Source organism: Triticum urartu, chromosome 2A (genome assembly GCF_056163025.1).
Source record: "Triticum urartu cultivar PI428250 chromosome 2A, HENAU_Tu73, whole genome shotgun sequence".
NCBI classification, from domain to species: Eukaryota; Viridiplantae; Streptophyta; class Magnoliopsida; order Poales; family Poaceae; genus Triticum; species Triticum urartu.
In genome coordinates this window covers 673,443,200-673,468,001 of record NC_141874.1, presented here as the reverse complement: position 1 = coordinate 673,468,001, position 24,802 = coordinate 673,443,200, and the positions used below count along the sequence as shown (strand labels likewise).

Sequence of the window (24,802 nt, the reverse complement as noted above, 5' to 3'; positions counted from 1 at the left end):
ACAAACAAATCTTTGGGGTTTCCTTTAAAAGCAAACAAAAAAATAGGAAAGAAAAATAATCAAAAAGAACACTTCAAACACTTAACGCTCAATAAGAAACAAACGAGAAATCTTTTTGGAATATTTGGGTTTTGCAATTTAAACACAAAGACCAAAAAACGACAAAAAGAAAACAAAGAAAAGCCAAAAGGAACCAAAAGAAAACAAAAGAACAACGGAAGAGAAATATTTTCGGATTTTTGGAAACATAAAAAGCAAAGAAAACTTGAAAGAAACACAATAGAAATATTTTTTGGAATTTTGGTTTTTCCTCAAAGAAGGCAAACGAACTTAAAGAGAAGCGAAGATAAAATATTTTCAAAGTTTCAACAAAGAGGCAATCAAATAAACTTCCAAAGAAAAAGCAAAATGAATGAGGAAATATTTTTGTTGTTTTCTCGAAGAACTTCAAAAGAACAAAAGGATAAAGAAATATTTGGGGGTTTATTTTAAAAGCAAACAACAAACAAACAAAAGAAAAAATAGGAATAAAAAAATCAAAAAGAACACTTCAAACACTTGAGACTCAATAAGACGCAAACGAGAAATCTTTTGGAATTTTTGGGTTTTGCAACTTAAACACATAGACGAAAGAAACGACAAAAAGAAAAGAGCAAAGAAAAGCCAAAAAGAACAACCAAAAGAACACCAGAACATAAATATATTTTGGATTTTTGGAAACATAAAAGGCAAAAAAGAACTTAAAGAAACATAACAGAAATATTTTTGGAATTTTTGTTTTTTCTCAAATAAGACAAACAAGAGTGTACAAAGAAGCAAAGATAAAAGATTTTCAAAGTTTCAACAAAGAGGCAATCAAATAAACTTCCAAACAAAAAGCAAAACGAACAAGGAAATATATTCTTTTTGTTTTCTCAAAGAACTTCGAAAGAACAAAAGGACAAAGAAATCTTTTGGGGTTACTTTTAAAAGCAAACAACAAACAAACATCCAAACAAAAAAATAGGAAGAGAAAAACAAAAAGAACACCTCAAACAGTTGACACTCAATAAGAGCAAATGAGAAATGTTTTGGATTTTTTGGGTTTTGCAACTTAAAAACAAAGACAAAAGAAACGATGAAAAGAAAACAACAAAGAAAAGCCAAAAAGAACGACCAAAAGAAAACAAGAAAAACAAACAAACAATGAAAGAGAAATGTTTTTGGATTTTGGAAACATAAAAGGCAAAGAAGAACTTAAAGAAACACAACAAAAATATTTTTGGAACTTTTGTTTTTTCTTAAAGAAGGCAAACAAGAACGTAAAGACAAGCAAAGGTAAAACATATTCAAAGTTTCAACAAAGTGGCAATCAAATACACTTCCAGAGAAAAAGCAAAACGAATAAGGAAATATTTTTGTTGTTTTCTCAACATCAAAAGAACAAAAGCACAAAGAAATATTTTGGGGTTTCTTGAAAACAACAAACAAGCATACAAAAGAAGAAATAGGAAGAAAAAACAACAAAAAGAACACTTTAAACACTCAAGACTCAATAAGACGCAAACAAGAAATCTTTTTGCAATTTTTGGGTTTTGGAACTCAAACACAAAGACAAAAGAAAGAACAAAAAGAAACAGGACGAAAAGCCAAAAAGAACAATCAAAAGAAAACGAAGGAAAACAAAAGAAAAATGGAAGAGAAATATTTTTGGATTTCTTTAAATATAAAAGGTAAAGAACTACACAAAAATATTTTTGAAATTTTTTGTTTTCTCAAAGAAGGCAAACAATAAAACGAAGACAAACAAAGATAAAAGATTTCCAAAGTTTCAACAAAGAGGCAATCAGATAAACTTCCAAAGAAAAAGCAAAAAGAACGAAGAAATATTTTTGTTGTTTTCTCAAAGAACTTCAAAAGAAAAAAAGGAGAAAGAAATGTTTTGTGGTTTATTGTAAAAGCAAACAAATAAATAAAAGAAACAATAAGAAGGAAAAACACCATAAAGAACACAAAAGAAAGAGATCAAAAACCAAATGAAACCAAACAAGAAGAACGAGAAATACTTTTGGGTTTCCGATCTTTAACAGAACACCTACTTCCTACTTCTAGTTTCATTGCCCGGTACGTCTTTGTCAACTTCTTCAGTTGAGACCCTAACTACACCGGAGGTTAGGCGACTTCAGCATCTACTTGCGGCTTCTTTTGGTTCAACATCAACAGGTTTTGCTACTAATTTTTCTTGTACCGAGTGACCACTTTTTACAGAACCAGGTACATCTCCATGGATCCTTGGTACTGGACGTATTTTCATATAACTTATGATTCTTCCAGTTTGTCAACCATTCGACCTCCAGATTCTCATGTTCATGTTCTGATTAGAATCCTCACACGAATGCTCTACTTGGTGTTGGCCTTCAACCTTGTAATTCCCAGGTCCTTTGGGAGCTTATCTGGCTTAACCTTCCCTTTGTTGCCACCACCGCCAGTCTCTCCGCCTCGGTTACTTTGTTTACCGACTCTTTTGGCATCATCGTCTTGGTCACTTGTGTGGCTCTAGTCTCCCATCCTTAGTTCGACGTGGTCTTCTTGGATCTGTCTCTAGCGGTGTGTCTTTAGGCTGTCGGTTCGTCGGCTTAGCAAACAGGTTAAGTTACATTATCCTCATAGCGAGATTGTGTCTCATCGTCCTTTCGATCTTGTTCACTTTGATGTTTGGGGTCCAGATCCCTTTGCCTTAAAAGGAGGACATCGCTACTATATTATCTTTATAGATGATTTCTCTAGACACACATGGATATATTTTATGCTTTTCTTCTAGTGAGGTCTTATCTATCAGTAAGAAGTTTGCCGCCATGCTTCATACCCAATTTTCCACTCCTATCTATGCCTTCCATGCAGATTTTGCTTGCGAGTTTATCAATCATTTGTTGTGCGGATTCCTTGTCGAGCAGGGCACACTTTCTTAGTTCTCTTGTCGTGGTCCTGATGCTTAGAATTATTTGCTAAGCATCGTCACCTTCTTGAGGCAGCTTGTGCATTGAAGATCAACGTTTGTCTTCCACCTCACTTTTGGGTTGAGGTTGTTTCTAAATCCACCTACCTCATCAACAGTTAGCCTTCCTTGCTTTGCAGGGCGATATTCCTCTTGTGTCTTTTTGGTCATTCACGTGGCTACTCAGTTGCTTCGTTTGTTTTGTTGCGTCTAATACGTTCTTCTTGCCCCTCAAAATGACTGCTTAGTATATTGAATGTGTCTTCTTAGGTTACTGATGAGCACAAGGGCTATCAGTGTTGGGATCGTATCGATCGGCGGATAAGCATTCCTCCTAGTGCAACTTTTGATGAGCCTTCCTATCCACGTCGATTCTCTCCTTCAGCCTCTCTCATTGAGGATATTTCTTTCCTAGCTTTTGCCGATACACCTATCACTCATATATTGCCCTTGTCCATCCATTCCAATGTGTCTTCCTATACGACTATTGTAGACCCCACATCATCGTCACCTGCAGCTTCCCCACCTCATTCGTCCCCTAAGCCTTCCCCGGTGATTCATCCTCATCCTCTTCTTTACTACACTAGTCGTCCACATCTTGTGGATTCTTCTGATGTGTCATCTTTCAATGAGCTATCTCCCCTAAGCCTTCCCCGGTGATTCATCCTCATCCTCTTCTTTACTACACTAGTCGTCCACATCTTGTGGATTCTTCTGATGTGTCATCTTTCAATGAGCTATCTCCCCTAAGCCTTCCCCGGTGATTCATCCTCATCCTCTTCTTTACTACACTAGTCGTCCACATCTTGTGGATTCTTCTGATGTGTCATCTTTCAATGAGCTATCTCCCCTAAGCCTTCCCCGGTGATTCATCCTCATCCTCTTCTTTACTACACTAGTCGTCCACATCTTGTGGATTCTTCTGATGTGTCATCTTTCAATGAGCTATCTCCCTCGACTACTATGTCTCCTTCTATTGACAACGCACCTCCTCCAGCTCAACCTACTTATGTTCTTTCTTAATGGTGAGTTGCATGAGAAGGTATACATGTAGCCACCACCTAGATTTTTTTCCTGATGGCACGATTTGGCGTCTTTGTTGCTCTCTCTATGCCTTTAGCCCCTCGTATCCGGTTTGAGTGTTTTGTCTCAGCGATAACTGCGACCAGTTTTTGCCAAATGCTTATGATCTGCACTTTATACCATCTTTCAACTCAGGGTCAAACTTTGCTTCTATATGTCGATGACATGATCATCACTGCCAACAACTCTGAGTGCATTGCCTTTTTGAAGGTTCGTCTTAGTGAATAGTTTTTATATCTAATATTGGTCCTCTTTGTTACTTCCTTGGAATTGAGGTTTATTCTACCTCTGATGGCTTCTTTATTTCCTAAGAGAAGTACATTCAGTATCTTCTTGCTCATGCTGCTTAGTGATAAAGTCACTATTGACACTGCCATGGAGCTCAACGTCCACCTTTGTTTGATCTGACACGCTATCGTCATCTTGTTGGGAGTCTTGTATTTAGATGTCACTCGTCCAGACATTTCATATTACGTTCTCATTCTAAGTCAGCTTGTCTTTGCTCCCACTTTAATCCACTTTGAGTCACCCCCTCCCCCGGTTCTACAATATCTTTTGTGGAACTACCTCACCGTCTCCTTATTCGTATGCACAAGTTTGCTCGTCCCGTTGTACTTACTGTGTTTTCTTGATGGTTTTCTCATTGCCCGAAAGACAAAGAAACAGACTGAGCTATTCCCTTTGAGTGCAAAGGCTAAGTTGCAAGCTATACCTCTGTTGACATCAGAGGTGACTTGGTTACGATGGTTGCTTGAGGATTTTGATGTTTTTGTCACTAGACCTACTCCTCCTTTGTCAAACAGTACAAATGCTATCAATATTGCGTGCTATCCTGAAAAGCATGAACTCACCAACCATAATCGTGTTGATGTGTCCTATCACTCACGTATTGCCCTCTTCCATTCCCATGTGTCTTCTTGTACTACTGTTGTAGACCCCACATCATCGTCACCTGCGGCTTCCCCACCTCGTTCATTCCCTAAGACTTCCCCGCCCAATCCTCTTCTTTACTGCACTAGTCATCCGCATCTTGTGGATTCTTCTAATGTGTCATCTTTCGATGAGCCATCTCCCTCGACTATTATATCTTCTTTTGTTAGCAATGCACCACCTCTAGCTCAACCTACTTATGGCTTCTGCGCTCGCCCGCTTCCGCATATTGATCGCTATGGGTATTCTAGTGCTGCTCTTCACAATACAACATACCGTGACGCCATGTTCATCCCGAACGGCGACATGCGATGGCAGAGGAGATTGCTGCTCTTGAACACACCGGCATGTGGGGTCTCATTTCCCTTCCTCCCTATGCTCATCCCATCACTTGTATATTCATCACGTTAACTTGCCAGACCGATTAAATGGTCGGTTAGACCGACTAATCTGTTGTCAGGCTGATTAATCATTGTTGGCATGTTAATTTGTGGGCAAACAAAGCCCAATTGTTTGGCCCATAAACCCTCCCGCTCCTAAATAGCTAGGGTTTAGCCCTCCTGTCACCCCTCTTACTCCTTTCATCCCCTCCCGACCTAGATGGCGGCCGACCATCGGCGTGCTGCCACTTCCCCTCCTCCCATGTGTGTCGCCGCTTCCTCTTCTCCCTCTACGCACCGCTACTTCCCCTCCTTCGTGACATAACACCTACTACAACCGACCCGTTCAAATGCCCTTCACGAAGGCCGTCACCTTCCCTCTGTCTGTCGTCATCGTGTGACCACCATCTCTTAGAGTTGCGACACGGGCAGAATTTAGCAAAAAATGTTGTATAAATGTTTGTTGATGACTTTTGATGCCCACATGGATGATTGTTGTTGTATACATGTTTGTGGTCTATTGAGAAAAGAAAACGGTGCCATTTGCCTCCTATTTGCAATGTAGATTTTCCCTCCATACAAAATTTGCTTCTATTGAGTTGAAAAATCCACTAATTAGTGGTTGACCGGTTAATCCGGTTAATACGCCGATTCAACGATTAATCACTACTCCCAAGTTGAGTGAGCAGTTACCAGATAGCGATTTCCTCAACATTCTTAACCCGCAAGATGTGTGCACGACGCTACCTGTCATCGAGGCCAAGGGCCACCAAAGGGAGCATGGGATGCAACTTCAAGTCCGTGGCACAGAACCTGCAACCAGGGGAAGGACGCCAAACCGGATCGACGAGGAACAGAGATTGCACAACTTCGACACCTACTTCTTTTAGTTTTTACTCATAGCCTTGTGCTTCTTCGTCAACCTCTTCAGTTGACCTCCTCACTACACTCGAGATTACGCGACTTCAGTGTCTGCTAGCTGCTTCTTTTGGTTCTGTATCGATAGGTTTTGCAGGTTTACTACTGGACAATTTGTACAAAAGAGAAGACAAGGGAAATATTTTTGGTCTTTTCATTAGTTCAACAATAAAGCAGATAAGAGCCAATCAGAAATATTTTTGGTTCACAATACTTAAGACTCAATAAGACGCAAACAAGAAATATTTTTGGAATTTGTAAGTTTTGCAACACAAATAAACGCAGAGACGAAACAAACAACAAAAAGAAAACAACAGAGAAAAGCCAAAAACAACAGCCAAAAAAACAAAGGAAAACAAAAGAACAACGAAAGAGAAATATTTTTGGATTTTCTAAATCACAAAAGGCAAAGAACTCAGAGAAACATAACAAAAATAATTTGAAATTTTTGTTTCTTCTCAAATAAGGGAAACAAGAATGCAAAGAGAAGCAAAGATAAAAGATTTCCAAAGTTTCAACAAAGAGAAAATCAAATAAACATCCAAAAGAAAAGCAAAAAGAACCAAGAAATATTTTATTATTTTCTCAAAGAACTTCAAAAGAACAAAACTACAAAAGGACAAAGAAATCTTTTTGGGTTTCTTTTAAAAGCAAAGAACAAAAAACAAAAAAAGCAATAGGAAGCAAAGAAAACACTACGGACACTTAAGACTCAAAAGAGAAATCTTTGTGGAAATCTTTGTGGAATTTTTGGGTTTTGCAACTTTTTTTTGAACGTGTGTAACTTCAACACAAAGACGAAATAGCAAAAAGAAAACATAAAAAAAATATGCCAAGAAGAACAATCAAAAGAAAACAAAAGATCAACGAAAGAAAATATTTTAATTTTGGATTTTCTGACAAATAAAAGGGAAAGAACAACTAAGAGAAACACATAGAAATGATTTTGGAATTTTGGCTTTTCTCAAAGAAGGCAAAGAGAAGCAGAGATAAAAGATTTTCAAAGTTTTAAGAAAGAGGTAATCAAATAAACATCCAAAGAAAAAAAACGAGGAAATATTTTTGTGGTTTTCTCAAATAACATCAGAAGAATAAAAAGATAAAGAAATCTTTTGGGGTTTCTTTTAATAGCAAACAAGAAAGAAACAAAAGAAAAAATAGGAAGCAAAAAAACATTTCAAACAATTAAGACTCCATATGACGCAAACAAGAATCTTTCTGGGATGTTTGGGTTTTACAACTTAAACACAAAGACGAAAGAAACGACAAAAAGAAAAAAGGAAAGAAAAGAGAAAAAGAATAACCAAAAGAAAACAATGGAAACAATTAGGACTCAATAAGACGCAAACGAGAAATCTTTTGGAATGTTTGGTTTTGCAACTTAAACACAAAGACGAAAGAAACGACAAAAAGAAAACAACAGAGAAAATCCAAAAAGAACAACCAAAAGAAAACAATGGAAAACAGAAGAACAAAGAAAAAGAAATATATTTGGATTTTCTAAAACATAAAAGGCAAAAAAGAACTCAAAAAACACTTCAAAAATATTTTTGGATTTTTTTTCTTTTCTCAAAGAAGGCAAACAAGAAAGCAAAAAGAAGATTTTCGAAGTTTTAAAGACAAAATCAAATAAACTTGCAAAGAAAAAGCAAAAAGAATGCAAGGAAAAAATAAATCTTTTTGGGTTTCTTTCAAAAGCAAACAACACACAAACAATAGGAAGTAAAAAAACACAACAAACACTTGGGACTCAATAAGAGGCAAACGAAAGATCTTTTTGGAAATTTTGGGTTTTGCAACTTAAACACAAAGATGAAAGAAACAATAAAGAAAAGTCAAAAAGAACAACCAATAGAAAACAAAAGAACGACGAAAGAGAAATATTTTTGAATTTTCTGAAACATAAAATGCAAAGAACCCAGAGAAACACAACAAAAATAATTTAGAATATTTGGTTTTTATCAAAGGTAAAAAAGAACGCAAAGGTAGAAGATTTCCAAAGTTTGAACAAAGAGGCAATCAAATAAACTTCCAAAGAAAAAGCAAAGAGAACGAAGAAATATTTTTATTGTTTTCTGAAAGAACTTAAAAATACCAAAAGAACTAAAGGAGGGTTTCTTTTAAAAGCAAACAACAAACAAACAGAAAAAATAGGGAGCAAAAAAAACAAAGGAACACAAAAGAAAACAATCAAAAACCAAATTAAACTAAACAAAGAAGAAAGAGAAATACTTCTGGGTGTTTGATCTTTTAACATAACACCTACTTGCTACTTCTAGTTTCATCGCACAATACTTCTTCGGCAACCTCTTCAGTTGAGACAGTGACTACACTGGAGATTAGGCGACTTCCATGTCTACTAGCTGATTCTTTGGGTTCTCCATCAACAAGTTTTGCCATTGATTTTTCTAGTACTGAGTGACCACTTTTACACAATCAAGTACATCTCTATGAATCCTTAATACTGGACGTATTTTCAAAAAGTTTATGATTCTTTGAGTTTGTCAGCTATTCGACCTTCAAATTCTCATGTTCATGTTCTTACTACTAATGGAACTTCCCTCCAAGTCGACAGTCGAGGCACTCTTACTACTTCGTCTTTTCATGTTAATTCTTTTGCTCATGTTCCTTGGCCCATGCAACTCATTTTAGGTGGTCAGATTGTCGACATTGGTTGTACAGTCATTCTTTAGTTTAACTCTTGTTCTGATTAGTAACCTCAGATGGATGCTTTACTTGGTGTTGGCCATCGTCGTTGTAACTCCTAGGTCCTCTGGGAGCTTGACTGGTCCCTTTGCTACCAATGTCAACAGTCTCTCCTCCTTGGTTACTTCGTTTATTGTCTCTTTGTGGCATCATCGCCTGTGTCACTTGTGTGGTTCTTGTTTCTCATCCTTAGTTCGAAGTGGTCTTTTCATGTTAATTCTTTTGCTCATATTCCTTGGCCCGTGCAGCTCATTTTAGGTGGTCAGATTGTCGACTTTGGTTGTACAACCATTCTTTAGTTTAACTCTTGTTCTGATTAGGATCCTCAGATGGATGCTTTACTTGTGTTGGCCATCATCGTTGTAACTCCCACGTCCTCTGGGAGCTTGACTGGTCGCTTTGCTGCCACCATCGATAGTCTCTTCGCCTTGGTTACTTCGTTTACTGTCTCTTTGTGGCATCATCGTCTTTTTCACTTGTGTGGTTCTTGTTTCTCATACTTAGTTCAAAGTGGTCTTCTTGGACCTATCTCTAGCGGTGTCTTTAGACTATTAGGTTTGTCGGCTTGGCAAACAGGTTCAATTACTTTATCTTCATAGCGAGATTGTGTCTCGTCCTTTCTGTCTTGTTCATTTTGATGTTTGGGGTCCAGCTCCCTTTGCCTCAAAAAGAGGCCATCACCAACACACATGGATATATTGTATGATTTTCTTGTAGTGAGGTCTTATCTATCAGTAAGAAGTTCGCCCCCATGCTTCATACCGGGTTTTCCACTCCCAATTGTGTCTTCCATGAAGATTTTGCTTGTGAGTTCATCTATCATTTGTTGTGCGGATTCCTTGCTGAGCAGGGCACACTTTCTCAGTTCTCATGTTGTGGCCCTGATGCTCAGAATGGTTTGCTAAGTGTAAGCATCATCAACTTCTTGAGGCAGCTTATGCATCGAAGATCAACACCTCTTTTTCACCTCACTTTTGGGTTGAAGTTGTTTCTACTTCCACCTACCCCGTCAAAGTCAGCCTTCCTTGCTTTGCAAGGTGACATTCCTATCGAGTGTCTGTTTGTCGTTCTCATGGCTACTAAGCGCTTCATTTGTTTTGTTGCGGTTTACTACATTCTTCTCCCCCCCCCTAACGCGCCAAACTGACTGCTTAGTCTATGGAATGTGTCTTCTTAGGTTACGCTGATGAGCACAAGGGCTATCAGTGTTGGGATCCTATCAATCGGTGAATGCGCATTCCTCAGGGTGTGACTTTTGACGAGTCTCGTCCTTTCTATCCACGTACATCCTCTCCTTCGGCCTCTCCCATTGAGGATATTTCTTTCGTAACGCTTTCTGATACACCTATCACTCATGTTTTGCCCTCCTAGATCCATTCCAATGTGTCTCCCTGTACTACTATTGTAGACCCCACGCCATCGTCACTTGTGGCTTCCCCACCTCATTCATCCCCTAAGACTTCCCCGGTGATTCCCCCGCATCCTCTTCTTTACTACACTAGTTGTCCGCATCTTGTGGATTCTTCTGATGCATCATCTTTCGATGAGCAATCTCCCCCCATTACTATGTCTCCTTCTATTGGAAACGCACTGCCTCAAGCTCAACCTAGCTTCTGCGCTTGCCCGCTTCCACCTATTGATCACTATGGGTGTTCTGGCGCTGCTCTTCTCAATAGTACCACTTACTGTGACACGATGTTCACCCAAACGGCGACATGCGATGGCAGAGGAGATTGCTGCTCTTGAACGCACTGACACATGGGATCTCATTTCCCTTCCTCCTCATGCTCAACCCATCACTTGTATATTGTACATTGGTCTACAAGATTTAGACTATGATGGTTCCCTTGCCTTACAAAGCTCGTCTTGTGACTTGTGGCTTTCAATAGGAACATGGCTATGACTACGACAAGACATTTTCTCATATGGCCCACATGACCACTCCCCGCACACTTCTCGTTGTGATATTTGCTCGCCACTGGTTTGTCTCTTAGCTTGATGTCAAGAATGTCTTTTTTAATGGTGAGTTGCATGAGAAGGTCTACATGTAGCCACCACATAGATATTTTTCCCTGATGGCATGATCTGCCATATTTGTCACTCTCTCTATACCTTTAGCCCTCATGCACGGTTTGAGGTTTTTTGTCTCAACGATGACTGCGACTAGTTTCTGCAAACGCTCATGATCCTGCACTTTATATCCATCTTTAAGCTCATGGTCGAGCTTTGCTCCTATATGTCGATGACATGATCATCACTACCAACAACTTTGAGTGCATTGCCTTTTTGAAGGCTCGTCTTATGAATAGATTTAATGTCTGATCTTGGTCCCTTTCACTACTTGGAACTGAGGTTTCTTCTACCTCTAATGGCTTCTTTATTTCCCAAGAGAAGTACATTCAGGATCTTCTTGCTCATGCTGCTCTTAGTGATAAGGTCATTGCTTAATCTTGGTCCTCTTCGCTACTTCCTTGAGATTGTTCTCTTATTTCCTAAGAGAAGTATATCCAGAATCTTCTTGCTCGTGCCGCTCTTACTGATGAGCGCACTGTTGAGACTCACTCCTACGGAGTCAACGTCCACCTTTCTGCCCACCTTTGCTCCCTGCCAGTCTGGATGGGCATTCTTTGCCTTGCTGCGGGTTGCTATGAGTACTGTCTCAATCCCACATCCCATGTTCCCTTTGTGTGCGACATCATAACCGCACGCTCGAGCACCACCAATGGTGAGCAGGAGCTCGGACAGTCGACGCGTACCTAGATTATACACGAGACAAGCCGAGGACAGGCGCTACCTAAAGTCGAGGCCAAGGGCGCAGTAGGAGAACTTGGGGTGCTTAATCAAGTGCGTGACCCACAACCCGCAAACAGGAAAAGAGCGCCAAGCCAGATCGATGGGGTACGAAGAGTGCACAGGCACGTGGATGCTGGATCAAGTCCCTCTGCTGCCACCGCCACCAGTATTTGCCTTTGTTGCCTTGTCTACCAGTTATTTTCAGGATTGGCATCATCCCCTTGGGTCACTTGTGATCTCTCATCCTTAGTTTGACGTGGTCTTCTTGGATCTGTCTCCGATGATATCCCTAGTCCCACGGTCTAGTTACCTTATACTCGTAGCGAGACAGTGCCTCAGCGTCCTTCCGACCTTGTTCAATATGATCTCAGGGGTCCATAGGCCTTTGCCTCTGGTAGTAGCTTCTCTTGACACACCTGGATATACTTTATTTCTTCTTGTAGTGAGGTCTTATAAGCTTTTTGCTACCATGGTTCACACTCAGTTCTCTACGCCTATTCGTGTGTTCTATGATGGCTCCGGTGGAATCCTTTCTGAGCAGACTTTGGTTCTCTTATCCTGGTGCTCATGCTCAGAATGGCGTGGCTGAGCGCAAGCATCGTCACCTTCTTGAGACGACTCGTCCGTTGATGGTCACCGCCTCTCTTCCGCCGCACTTTTGGGTCAAGTTTGTCTCCACTTCCATCTATCTCATCAACCTTTAGCAATCCACTGCTCTGCAGGGTGACGCTCCTTTCGAGCGTCTATTTGATCGTTTATTCAACGTTTCAATTGTTTGGTTGTGTTTGCTATGTCCTTCTTGCCCCTCGTGAACGCCCAAACTAACTTGTCAGTCTGTTGAGTGTCTTCTTAGGATACAACGATGAGCATAAGGGATATTGTTGTTGGGATCATGTTGGTCATCAGATGCCTATTTCTTGGGATGTGACTTTTGTTGAGTCCATCTTCTTCGGCCTTTTAAGTGGAGTATATCTCTTTCCACAGTTTTCCCGACACTCTTCTCTGATTATTGTAGAACCAACGCCATCATCTCCTATGATTTCCTCACCTCACTTATCACATGATTCTACACCTTCATCACTGGTGGCTTCCTTGTCTCCATCACCTAAGTTTATCCCGATGATTCCAGCTCGTATTCTTCCATCTTTTCCTAACTTCTATATAGGACATCTACGTGTTGTGGATGCGTCTACCGATGTGCCATCTTCCCCATTTCAGCCTACTTATGGCTTGCGTCCTCGCCCGCTTTGGCATGTTGACCGCCAATGTCTTCCAAGCGTTGGCGATGCTGTTCTTGAGCCAACTTCTTACCGTGATGTTGTTCATACCAAATGGCACCTTGTGATGGCAGAGGAGACTGCTGCTCTTGAGCGCATCGGCACGTGGGATATTGTTTATGTTCCTCCTCGTGTTCATCCCATCACTTTGTGGGTCTACAAGGTTAGGACTCACTCTGATGGTTCTCTTGGGCGTTACAAAGCTCGTGTTGTGGGTCATGGCTTTCAGCAGGAGCATGGTCCTGATTACGATGAGACTTTCTTTGACCACTGTTCGCACACTTCTTATTGTGGCCTCTGTTCGCCACTGATCTGTGTCTAGGCTTGATGTTAAGAATGCATTTCTTAATGGTGAGTTGCGTGAGGAGGTTTACATACAACCACCACTGGGTATTCTACTCCTTACGACATGATTTGTCGTCTTCATCGCTCTCACTATGGCTCTAAGCAAGCCCCTCACACCTGGTTTGAGCGTTTTGCCTCTATGGTGGTTGTTGTTGGTTTTCATCGAGTGCTCATGATCCAACGTTGTTTGTCCTCCTTTCTGCTCCTGGTAGGACTCTTCTTCTATATATTGATGACATGATCATCACTGACGCAGACCATGAGCATATTTGCCTTTGTTAAGGCATGTCTTAGTATGCAGTTTCTTATGTCTTATCTTGGCCCTCTCTGCTACTTTCTTGGGATTGAGTTCCCTTCCTGCTCAAAAGTAATAATTTAGGATCTTCTGACTCGCGCTGCTCTTACTAATGAGCGCATGTTGAGACTCCCATGGAGCTCAATGTTCACCTCCCTGGTAGTGATGTTGACCTACTGTCTGATCTGGCGCTTCATCGACATTTTGTTGCAAGCCTTGTTTATCTACCTGGCACTTGCCCGAAAGAAACAGACTACAGTGCAATGCCCCCCGTTCGAGTGCACCTCCTCCCGCGGCGTCATCGCTCCACTTTCCTACTATATGCTCCGTGGCATTGTCGCCGTGGCTAGGATGGTGGCAAAATCGCTAGCGCCGATGCCTCTCGCACGATGTTGCTAGAGCCTTCATCCTCTCAAGTGGCATGAAACTCCCATGGAGCTCAACATCCACCTTTGTTTGATCTGGCGCGCTATCATCATCTTGTTGGGAGTCTTGTCTATTTAGATGTCACTCGTCTAGACATTTCATACCATGTTCTCATTCTAAGTCACTTCATTTTTGCTCCACTTTCTTATGTCTTATCTTGGCCCTCTACTACTTTCTTGGGATTGAGGTCCATTCTTGCTCAAAAGTAATAATTTAGGATCTTCTTACTCGCGCTGCTCTTACTAATGAGCGCATGTTGAGACTCCCATGGAGCTTAATGTTCACCTCCCTGGCGCTTTATCGACATTTTGTTGCAAGCCTTGTTTATCTGCCTGGCACTTGCCCGAAAGAAGAAACAGACTGCAGTGCAGTGCCCCCCCGTTCGAGTGCACCTCCTCCCACGGCATCGTCGCTCCACTTTCCTACTATATGCTCTGCAGCATTGTCGTCGTGGCTAGGATGGTGGCAAACTCGCTAGCGCCGATGCCTCTCGCACGATGTTGCTAGAGCCTTCATCCTCTCAAGTGGCATGAAACTCCCATGGAGCTCAACATCCACCTTTGTTTGATCTGACGCGCTATCATCATCTTGTTAGGAGTCTTGTCTATTTAGATGTGATATCAGTACTGTGCATGACTCCGTGCAACATAGCTCACCAAGCATATTGGTGTCGATGCTTCCTTCGTATGCTCCAATGTGCAGGATCAAATAATTCCTCTATCTCTTCAAACTCAGTGTTGTTGATCCACCATTAGCTAGGGAAGGATTTTATTCTCTAGTACTCCCTCCATTAACTATTATAAGATGTTCTAACTTTTTCTGAATCAGGTGTATATAGACACGTTTTAGTGTGTTTTGTTCACTCATTCCTGTATGTAGTTCATATTAAAATATCCAAAACATTTTGTATTAGTGAACAAAGGGAGTATATGTTTATACTTAAAAGAAGGAATTCGCCCTCGCCCTTTATGGTCATCCAGCCGGGCATAGCTCCCCCCTGTGGCCTCCGCCCCGAACATACCTCCCCCTAAACATGCTCGAGTGCACTCTTGCTTCTTTTCTAGACCATACACCATACTCTAGATTCTCTCGGCCAAGATCCTTATTTAGTAGCAACTAGTCGTCAACCCGTGCCTTCGCACGGGCTAGCCTATTTTAGGTAGATGTATATAGGATGAACACCTGCTAACATTTTTTTGGATGCAATGTTTTTTCGAAATTTGAATTCAGAACTAATAATAATACAATTATGAACGACCGCAACTAATAACATGCATAAAACCAATGCATGTTGGTTATTTATGATATGAATGATCTATTTTCAATAGATTCCTAATCGGATAATTTACATATATGTAGGTTTACCAATTGTCTCACACTAATAATTTTTTGTCTTTTATTATTTGGACGGCTTGATACAGGTGTACTCACATATTAATGAAAGGAAACATATTACACGCCAAAATGATAATGGTCTCTTTCTTTGTAAGTTTACTTATTGAGTTTCCCCCAGCCATGTCTTAATCACTGAAAACAAATACTCCCTCCGTCCGAGAAAAGTTGTCTTCGTGGCATTTTTGCAAAAAACCCCTCGAAGAAAGTCCGACAGAACCCGCAGTCCATCATCCCCTCCGACACCGTTCCTCTCGCGTCGTTCCGCCGTGCCGCTCCACCGCTCTCCCGCGACACTGGCGACGCCGCGCAGCTCCACCCGCCACGCCGCGCCGCCGCGACCCGCAGCTCCACCACGCAGCTCTACCGCTCCCCCATCCCTGCCTTTCGATTTGTTCCCTAAAATACTCATCTTTCCTCCACCCTTGCCCGTCGATTCGGTGCCTTGCAGCGACAAAAATCCTCACCTGGCCGTCGATTCGCCGCCGTCGTGAGGGGAGTGCAGGAGGAGCAAAATTTCATGTTAGCTGGAGGAGCAGCGGAGAGCAAAATTTCATGTTGGGGAGAGCAGCGGTGAGCAAAATTCTCACCTTTCCTTCCTTTTCCGGTGGAGAAGCTTGGCCGGTTGCCGGGGTGAAGGCGGCGCCCCCATAGTCCGGGTACTCCTCGTCGTCGTCTTCCAGTTCGCCTACCCCATCCAAGGTATGCCCAATTTGTTCCTCTGCTTGCAAGAATCTGAGAGCAATTTGTGTATATCTGCAATTTGTGTAGAAATAATCACATCAGTGATTCAAGATTTCATACTGAGGTTCATAGGGATTGCTGAATTGTCCCTCAACATTGCAGTATTGCAAGTTCTTGGTCAGGCTTATAGGTGTAGATTGATGCCATCTTCTTGGATTGATCTTTCAGCATTGCAAGTTCTTGGTCAGGCTTATAGATGTAGATTGCTTTGTCGAACAATGTTCCTGTCGGTTAGCATATAAGTATAACAAGAAAACCATGAAAAATCCTAGACAAAAAGCAAAGAAACCAAGAAAGGAAAAGTAGATATTAAAAGTACTCCTTGTTCATAAGCTAACTGAATGTTCTGAAGCTGTCAATTGTTTTATATAGATTGTGAATGTTGACAGTAGTAGTAAGACTAGAAGAAGAAGAATTCCAAATAAACTCAAATAAATTCAAATAAAGACCTGTTCCTTTTTCTTTTCAGGAGCTGCTAGCTAACAAAAGTTTAAAACATTGAAGTAAAGCAAGCAGTACATATTTCATCCTCACAGACTTGTTCTTTTTTCTTTTCAGTGAATTTCAGCACAGAATTTGAACAACATTTTCTTCAACATTAAGTCTTCAGAATTGTTTGAGATAAAATTCAGTTTTCTGAATTGTTTGAGATAATATTTAGTTTTCTGAATTGTTTGAGATAACATTCAGCAGGAGGACAATTTGAATTGGACAGCAGGAGAACAATTTAGAGTAAGATGATCTGCCCGACATCTCAATTGACATCTCAGTTAACATTCAATTGACATCTCGAGCATTTCGAATGCTGCAAGCTCAACGAGGGAATTATTTTGATCAAGTAATTACTGTGACAACATTGCAACATTTCTTCAGAGTACATGATTAGTTTTGCCCCTTTTCAGGTAAAGGGTGCAGCAACTTCACTATTCGGAGCACAATTCAGTTTACTGCAGTTTACTGAATCAAGATGAATCAAGATACAGTAGCTGAAAATATTTGGAAATATACTGCAGCCTTGAGTAATCTGGTGGAATCATATTAATTGTTTCCAAAATAAATTGATAGATTGCTCACCACTATAATCTGTTCATCATTCAGCCATAGTTGTTGCTGCTACAATTTCAGCAAGCAAGCATTTCATCAAAGCCACACAACACAAACATAAATGCAGTCTTTTGGATCCACACTGGCCGCTGCAGTTGAAGACCACATAAGAATTTGAACTTCAGTTTAAATTTGAACTTCAATTTCATCAAAAGTTGCTAGTACATGCAGCAGCACTGAATTTAAATGTGTACACTGAATTTTTACAGGCAGCAGCACTGAACTTTACCTCTTGCGGCACAGACGGGCAGCAGCAGCGGCGAGGGGTGGGGCGGAAAAAGGCAGTGGCGGCGAGGGGCGTGGCTCGATCAGGCGCCCGGTCGTCTAGCCGCCGGGCAGACCCGCGTGGCCCTGCCTGCCGAAGCCGCCAGAGAGGAGCGGCGGCCGCGGGCGCGAGGAAGCGGCCTGGGATGCGAGCAGCAACACGCACTCCTGGTCCAGGCGATCGACACCCAGGAGCACGCGGAGCTCGAGGAGAACGACCTCAACTGGATCACGGCGGGAGGCTCCGGCGACACGCGGAGGGGATCTTGGCAGGAGGGGAACGCGCGGAGCGGATCGTGGCTGGAGGGGAACGCGCGGAGGTGGTCGTGGCGGGAGGGGAATGCTCCGGCGTGGGTCCTCAGTGGCGGCAGAGCAGTTCCTGGACGGCGCACGTCCTGGCCGGCGCAGGTGAAGAATCCTACGACGGCACCCGTGGCGACGCGCGGAATCGCGCAGGTGCAGGTGGGTGGCGGCGGTGGAATCAGAGGCGCAGGTGGCGGGCGGCGACGGCGGAATCAGAGGCACAGGTGGGCTCGTGGTGGTGGGCGGCGGCGAAATCAGCTGGGCGGCGCCTGCCCAGGCGATGCGCGGGGACGACGGAGGAAGAAGATGGAGACGGGGATCTATTTAAGACAGTTTTAAAACTCCGAGGACTTCTTTGCAAAAACACCAGTACACTGCGCGCTGGACAACTTTTTCCGGACGGAGGGAGTATGTAACATACCTTGCTTTTAAATGATAAATGTATTTCTATTCTGATAAATGTATCTTTCCTTTTGTTAGTACTGCGAGTCAAATCTTGGGTGTTTCCTAACCTAAGTGCCTCCTTTCAGCTCGAATACTGATCTGAAATATAACTGTTGGGAGCTTATAATGCAAGACATGTTCTACTCCAAATCAATTAATCGTCTGAACTGATTTATTCAAGAAACCAACTAACAAACAGAAGGATCAGATGGATAATGATAACGTCTTTAAATAGGAGTTCAGCACACCATATGTACAAAAAAACTATACATAACTATGAGGCATGCTTGTAGAACCTGATTCCCAGTTTCATCCATAAACTGTAACAAACTTAATATTATGTATTTAATCTGAGGAGCTAGCATACCTGCTGTAAGTGTCCACCAGTTCGACAGACGTGGATGATGCCATCGCCACTATTCGCCAGACAAAACAGGATTGCTGTTGCTGTTGGGGAACAAACTGTTGCTTGTCTCCGGCTGCTAGATGTGCTTGCTGCCTCTTCTACGTCCCAATAAATTTGACTTGCTCGTGCAGTACTCACCTGCCGGAAGGAAGCAGGATGGAAGTCAGAAAGGGAGGGATAAATAAAGGAGGAAGTGATTTTATTGGCCTAGGGCGCTGGCTTGAAGTTGATGTGCGCGACAGAAACTTGCAGAGAAAATGATCTGCATAAATGATCCTCTAGAAAAATACTGCACACAACAGTGCTATTGTTACTTCATAAATATGGAATAATCATATAGACTCATTTTGCAGCCATGAAAATTTGCATATAGGCTATAGCATCTTGTAAGGGGAAAAAGCTGCACGGACAACAATAGCTACTATTAATGAGAGTGTATATCACGTCATGTACTCTATCCTAAATTCAATACTGTTAGAGTTGCTCCGAACCATTATATACTATTAACTTCTATATAGAAATTGATCCTTTTTCAACTATAAATCTCCACAGTGATATCATGAAAAGAAATAACCATTGCATAGGTATTCTTAAAAATATTATCTCAAACATGGCAATCAGGTCCAAGTTCTAGCAGTTAGATGGAGGAGGGATGATTCCCCCGCAAAAAAAAAAGATGGAGGAGGGGTGATTGGAACTGGGTAGATGGTTACTCTATTGTGCTATATAGTGTAACGAATGCACCTGTATGTCTATTCGGTCTTCATCAAGTCGTTGATAAAAAAGTCAGGTTGCCGGCACATGCATGGTGAATGATGCAACATATCTTCCATTGGCATTAATACATCATAGTTAAGCTTCCTTCAATCTTGGTCTTGCAGGCCCTGCTGGCGTATCCCCTTGCAGCACAGTCCTACGCATTGATCAACCGGTATGATACATCTCCAAGACAGCGACCTTCCTCTTCCTGCCATCCTCCTTTGTGATTCAATTCAAATCAGATTTTGTCTATGGACAGGAACGGGTTGATGTGAGGCGACTGGTGGCTGATGATGCCATGTTATGCGGAAAGGACTCATCAAAGGCGAGTTCAATTAGGAGAAGAACATGAGGAGAGACGGATGCAGCAGGCATCGGTTTTAGGAAGAACAAAAAAGATGGCGGTTTCAGTGAAATTGGGATTTACAAATGGCAGCCGCGCAGGAGTAATACATTGGTTTAGGGAAGGACATCGTAGCTGCAACTTTTTTGGCAAGCAATGAAGAGCATGAATACTTGCTTAATTTTCTTTTCAGATACTTAGCTTAGCGGCGATTTGAGTTGGAGAAAATGTCGAGAAAGAAATCTGGCAAGTGGGCGGAAGAGAAGAGAGGAGGCTGATCTAACATGCGACGGTAGTGGAGCCTGCGGGAACCCATGAGATATGCAAGGTTCAGCAATCTATGGAGAGGAAGAAGGCCTGCGTCAGGGAAGATGACAGCAGATGAGATTGTAACCATCGATGGAGCCATGTTTTTGCATTGGATTGAAACTATGTTGGACTGTAGATTGTATACCCGTGGGACTCTGTTGGATTGTAACTATGTTGGACTGCAGATTGTATACCTGTGGGACTCTGACCACAGTCTATTATTTAATCTGAATCAATGATTTAAAATCCAAAGGAAAGAGATAGAGTTTGCTTGAATTAGAGTAGCAAGAGAAACGTGGAAGAGAAGTGGAATCACGTCTCATGTGATTCTATTTTTATAACCAACGCTAACGATTGTGGGCCTCAAAGTGTTTTTTTCTTCACAATTAAGCAAAATATTCACAGGGGATTATATCGGTCGATCTACACCGTAATAACTCGGTCCCACCAGATTAACGGCTCCTAATTACTGATTAACGTGGTAATTTTTTGGGAGTCTGTAATTAGTATAGGTATAGATAGATAGATAGATAGATAGATACGGGACTAAAACATTGCACATTATTGTTGCTTCCCTGGGTCAGATGAGTGGTCGGCACCTCCTTCCGCAATGCCGTCACCCACCATCCCGTTCTACCCTCCGTTGTGGCATTATCGTTGCAACAAGGATGGTGGCAACCTCGCTTGCGCCGATGTCTCTCGCGTGACGTCGTCGAAGCCTTCATCCTCTCAAGTGGCATGAATGGCCCAAGGGGACACTGCCGCCATGGCTGCTGGTATTCCCTTCCTTGGGAGCGAGACTAAGGGAAATATGGGAAATAAAACAATTACTAGCGTATTAGGGGAATGAGGCCCAAACAAAACCGCTGAGATGAGTTAGGCCCACTACCAAAATGGTAGCTGTATTCTTCAACGAAGTGGGGACACACTTTTGATGGAAACAAGACCGAGTGGGATATAGTCATACTCTATCAATCTCAAGACCGAGTGGTAGCTGTATTCTTCAACGAAGTGGGGACACACTTTTGATGGAAACAAGACCGAGTGGGATATAGTCATACTCTATCAATCTCAAATAATAATCTGCTTTTTTCTTGGCAAACTTTAACCCCTACTTTCAAATAATAATTCGACCCAAACACTAAACTAGCATTGACCATAAACTTTTATACATCACACCATATTTTCATAATCTACCAAGTAAGGCATATGAAAAAAGGATAAATCTACACACGTAATTTACATGTAACCATTATAATTATATCGTTTTAGAAATGCTATAGGTAGGTTTGGCTACATGTCTAGGCCCGTGTCTACACTCTATAACATCGTATGTTTGTAAAAGAAACATTACAAATATTCAAGTCTATATAGCAGATAGTCTCCTACAAAGAAACATGCTTTTCTCTTTTGGAATAAATAACCATAACCCTTTTTTTGCGGGGGAAATAACCGTAAACTTAACAGCCAACTGAACAGCAACACAACTAAGGAAAAGAAAATATAATCACAATATACATAGAATAAGAATGTGTGAAATAGATAACCATGTCGTAAACATCACTTGTGGACAAATTTAGGGTGGTTGATAGAACAGAATCATTACCTTTGAAGCAGAATTGGGATTTGGTCATTCCAGAGTTCCAATAATTCTGTAGAATGAATCAAAACTGTCACATAACTGAGTGTAACTGGTTGGGTGGTGAGCTGATAGAGGCGGGGTCGCGACTGCATCGATTGGAGCCTCGGACTGTCGATTTGGACAAACCGATTTAAATGCAACAGCAGCAGCTTGCACAATGCTAGAGAAATTTTCACTAACTGCAATATCAATAGAAGCATTAATGCTAAGGAATTAGAAGCAGGTTGCACTGAACAAACCTCATCCAAATTTGTGTTTTTTACTGGAAGCAAGTTGCTGAGCTTACATAGTGCTTAAGTTTCACCTCCTAATGGACTGTTCGCACCTTTCTTTGCAACCAGCAATACAAGTGGAGCGACAACGTGCAAACTGATGCCGCCATGGTGCCGAAGGCCCAAGCCATCACTTTTATGTGCAAAATAAATCCTTCTGGAATATGCTCCATTTTGTTGCCTGCCGCAATAGCAAGAAAACTTCTGTTGTCACTTTCCACCAGCGCTTGCCAAATTACATAAAGAAATACTCCCTCTGTTCACAAATATAAGATGTTTTGGATATTTCAACATGGACAACATACGGACTGAAATGAATGAACAAACACACTAAAATGCATCTATATACATCTGAATCAGAAAAAAAGGTAGAACATCTTATATATGTGAACCGAGGGAGTAACATTCTACTAGCACATGCAAATTGCATACAGAAATAACATTCACCAAATTCAATTAGTTACAAGATCACAAAAGAGTGGATAGCTAGTTAATAAATCAAGCTATTCCGATTATTCAGTGCCAGTATTTTAGGTACTAATTAGCTAGCTGTGTTTTTGTTTTTTTCTCCATGATAGAATACACTATCATTTTCCAATCAAGTCGAGGACCTATGGCATAACAGAAGAAACCTCCAAAGATTAGTCAGACCAAGAAGAGCTGATCAACTTCTCAGGAGGGCAACATTCATCATAAGTGCTGGAACAACTGGTGTGTTTTCCCACTATCTTGCCACAAACCGTTCAGGAACAGATAGTTGGCCACCATATGAGAATCTACTGATAACACATGTCACTAACTATACCCACCGTATGAGAATCTACTTGAAACCTAACAATTTACCTTCTTCTGACATCACCACCTAAATAGACGAATCAAGTGACATGGTGCAAGCTGAGCCTGTCCATAATGATCTTCAGCCATTCTTTGAACTTCACATTCTACACATTGTTGTATTTCTCAACGTGCTAAGTTCATAATCTAAAGAAATAATCCATTTCTGGCATTCATCTAATGAGAAGTAGAACTCTTGCTGATTTGCTTTTTCCATTGGCTACCAACTATAAAAAAATTCTAACTCGTCATTAGCAATGCTTGATGGTGGTAATCTGTCATCATCATCTTTAAAATAGCACTACAGCAAATTAGCAGCAGCAGGTTGTATCTTGAATCTCGTCAATGAACCCGCTCCGAAAAATGTAGGAAACTTTGCCATGATTTATGTAGATTGATAGTCCTTTCAAATCACAACTTCCGTATATGTTTCCCTGAAGAAAAAGAGTGTGTGCTGTGTGAACTGAGTGCACATTATGATTCTTTGCCTGATGCTAGAAAAAATCTATGTTTTGTAACAGGACAGCTGATCAAATATGCTTTAGTCACAAAATTTATATCTTCCTTGTGAGTTCCAGCGGGGCAAATTAGCAGCAGTAGCAGAGTAGTGGCAGCAGCAGAGCATCACGCGGCAAACAAAGGGAAGCAGGAGCATCACACGGCAAACAGCTGGGAAGCAACAACATAAGGCTGTAGGAGGGTGTCTACCTTGTCCGTGGCGGCGGGCGAGGCAAGCGTTCCGCGGGAGCGAGAGAGCATCCTCCGCCGCGAGCACATGCTCTGTTCGTTTACGTCGTCGCGACCGGCAGGCGGAACCAGCGGCAGGAGTCGCCATGCGCACCGGCGTGAGGAGATCTGGGTGAAGACGCCCTCGGTAGCACGATGACGGGGAATTCAGGAGGAGCATGACTGGATCCGCCGCCACCCACCGCCTCGGGCTCGCCTCCTCGTGCATCGCTGTGGCCGTCGTCCAGCTACCTCAGGCTCAGCGTGCTCGCGGCGCAACAGCCTCCGTCGGCAGCTTGGACCTGAGGTCGGATGCCGAGACTCCAGGCGCCCGCCGCGCCGCCGCCTCCCCCTCATCCTCTCCAACTCCCGAACCCGACGATGCTCAGCCGCCGTCGAGCTCGTACTCGCGAGTCGCCGCCGCCTGACTGCTCTCTCAATCTACAGACCCATGTGGGTACTCGTACTCGCGAGTCTCCAACTCCCGAAGCCGACGATGCTCAGCCGCCGTCGAGCTCGTACTCGCGAGCCGCCGCCACCTGACGAATCCCTTGCTCTGCTCGAGCGGACAAATAGGGTTTTCCTACTAGGCGAACAGACCGCATATGGGCCAGCCCAAATAGCTAGGAAACGTATTTTTTTTTTCACGGCTCTTTCTGGTTTCTTCCTTTTTTGTTAATCCTCCATGACTGGTTTTCCTTTCGTTTCCTTTTTCTTTTTTATTTTACTACTACCTCCGTCTAGATGAATAAGTCTTTCACGTAGTTCTACGTCATTGATTTGAGGAACTAAATATGTATTATATGTCATGAAAAGTATATCACTAGATTTCTACACGGATGTAGTTTGTAAGTATATATTTTTTTCACATATAATACATATTTAGATAGTTAAATCGTTGACCTAAAACTACACGAAAGACTTATTCACCGAGCCGGCGGTAGTAGGAAAACTGCTGTGCGTTGCAACAGGGAAAACCACATACCCATGCCTTGTGTTTTGATATTGACTACCGGGATCAATATCGTCTGAAGACAAATTATTTTATATTTACTTTACTAGATGTGATATATGTTTTTGATGTGTGTGTGTCATAATCTATGTATACTAGATCACTGATAGCGCGCGTTGCC

At 42.0% G+C, this 24,802-nt stretch overlaps 1 protein-coding gene across 10 annotated transcripts in view; it reads right to left on the bottom strand.

Annotated features, from left to right (window-relative positions):
* The window catches only part of LOC125539630 (uncharacterized), a 31,486-nt gene extending 7,157 nt beyond the window's left edge, over positions 1–24,329 (bottom strand). For 3 of the 10 annotated variants that reach the window (XM_087544850.1, XM_087544852.1, XM_087544856.1), the window contains exons 1-4: positions 23,652–24,329; positions 22,163–22,365; positions 21,802–22,016; positions 18,746–18,922 (exon numbers count right to left, since the gene is read on the bottom strand). In XM_087544850.1, the coding sequence (XP_087400976.1) occupies positions 18,919–18,922; positions 21,802–22,016; positions 22,163–22,365; positions 23,652–23,898 (669 nt within the window). In that variant the 5' untranslated portion in view covers positions 23,899–24,329 and the 3' untranslated portion in view covers positions 18,746–18,918. Of the gene's footprint in view, positions 1–9,238; positions 15,987–16,109; positions 16,488–17,337; positions 17,457–18,745; positions 18,923–21,801; positions 22,017–22,123; positions 22,366–23,651 lie in introns of those variants that run through there. The other 7 variants (XM_087544857.1, XM_087544851.1, XM_087544854.1 and 4 more) reach the window with 7 other exon arrangements.
* Between the last annotated feature and the right edge of the window lie 473 nt (positions 24,330–24,802).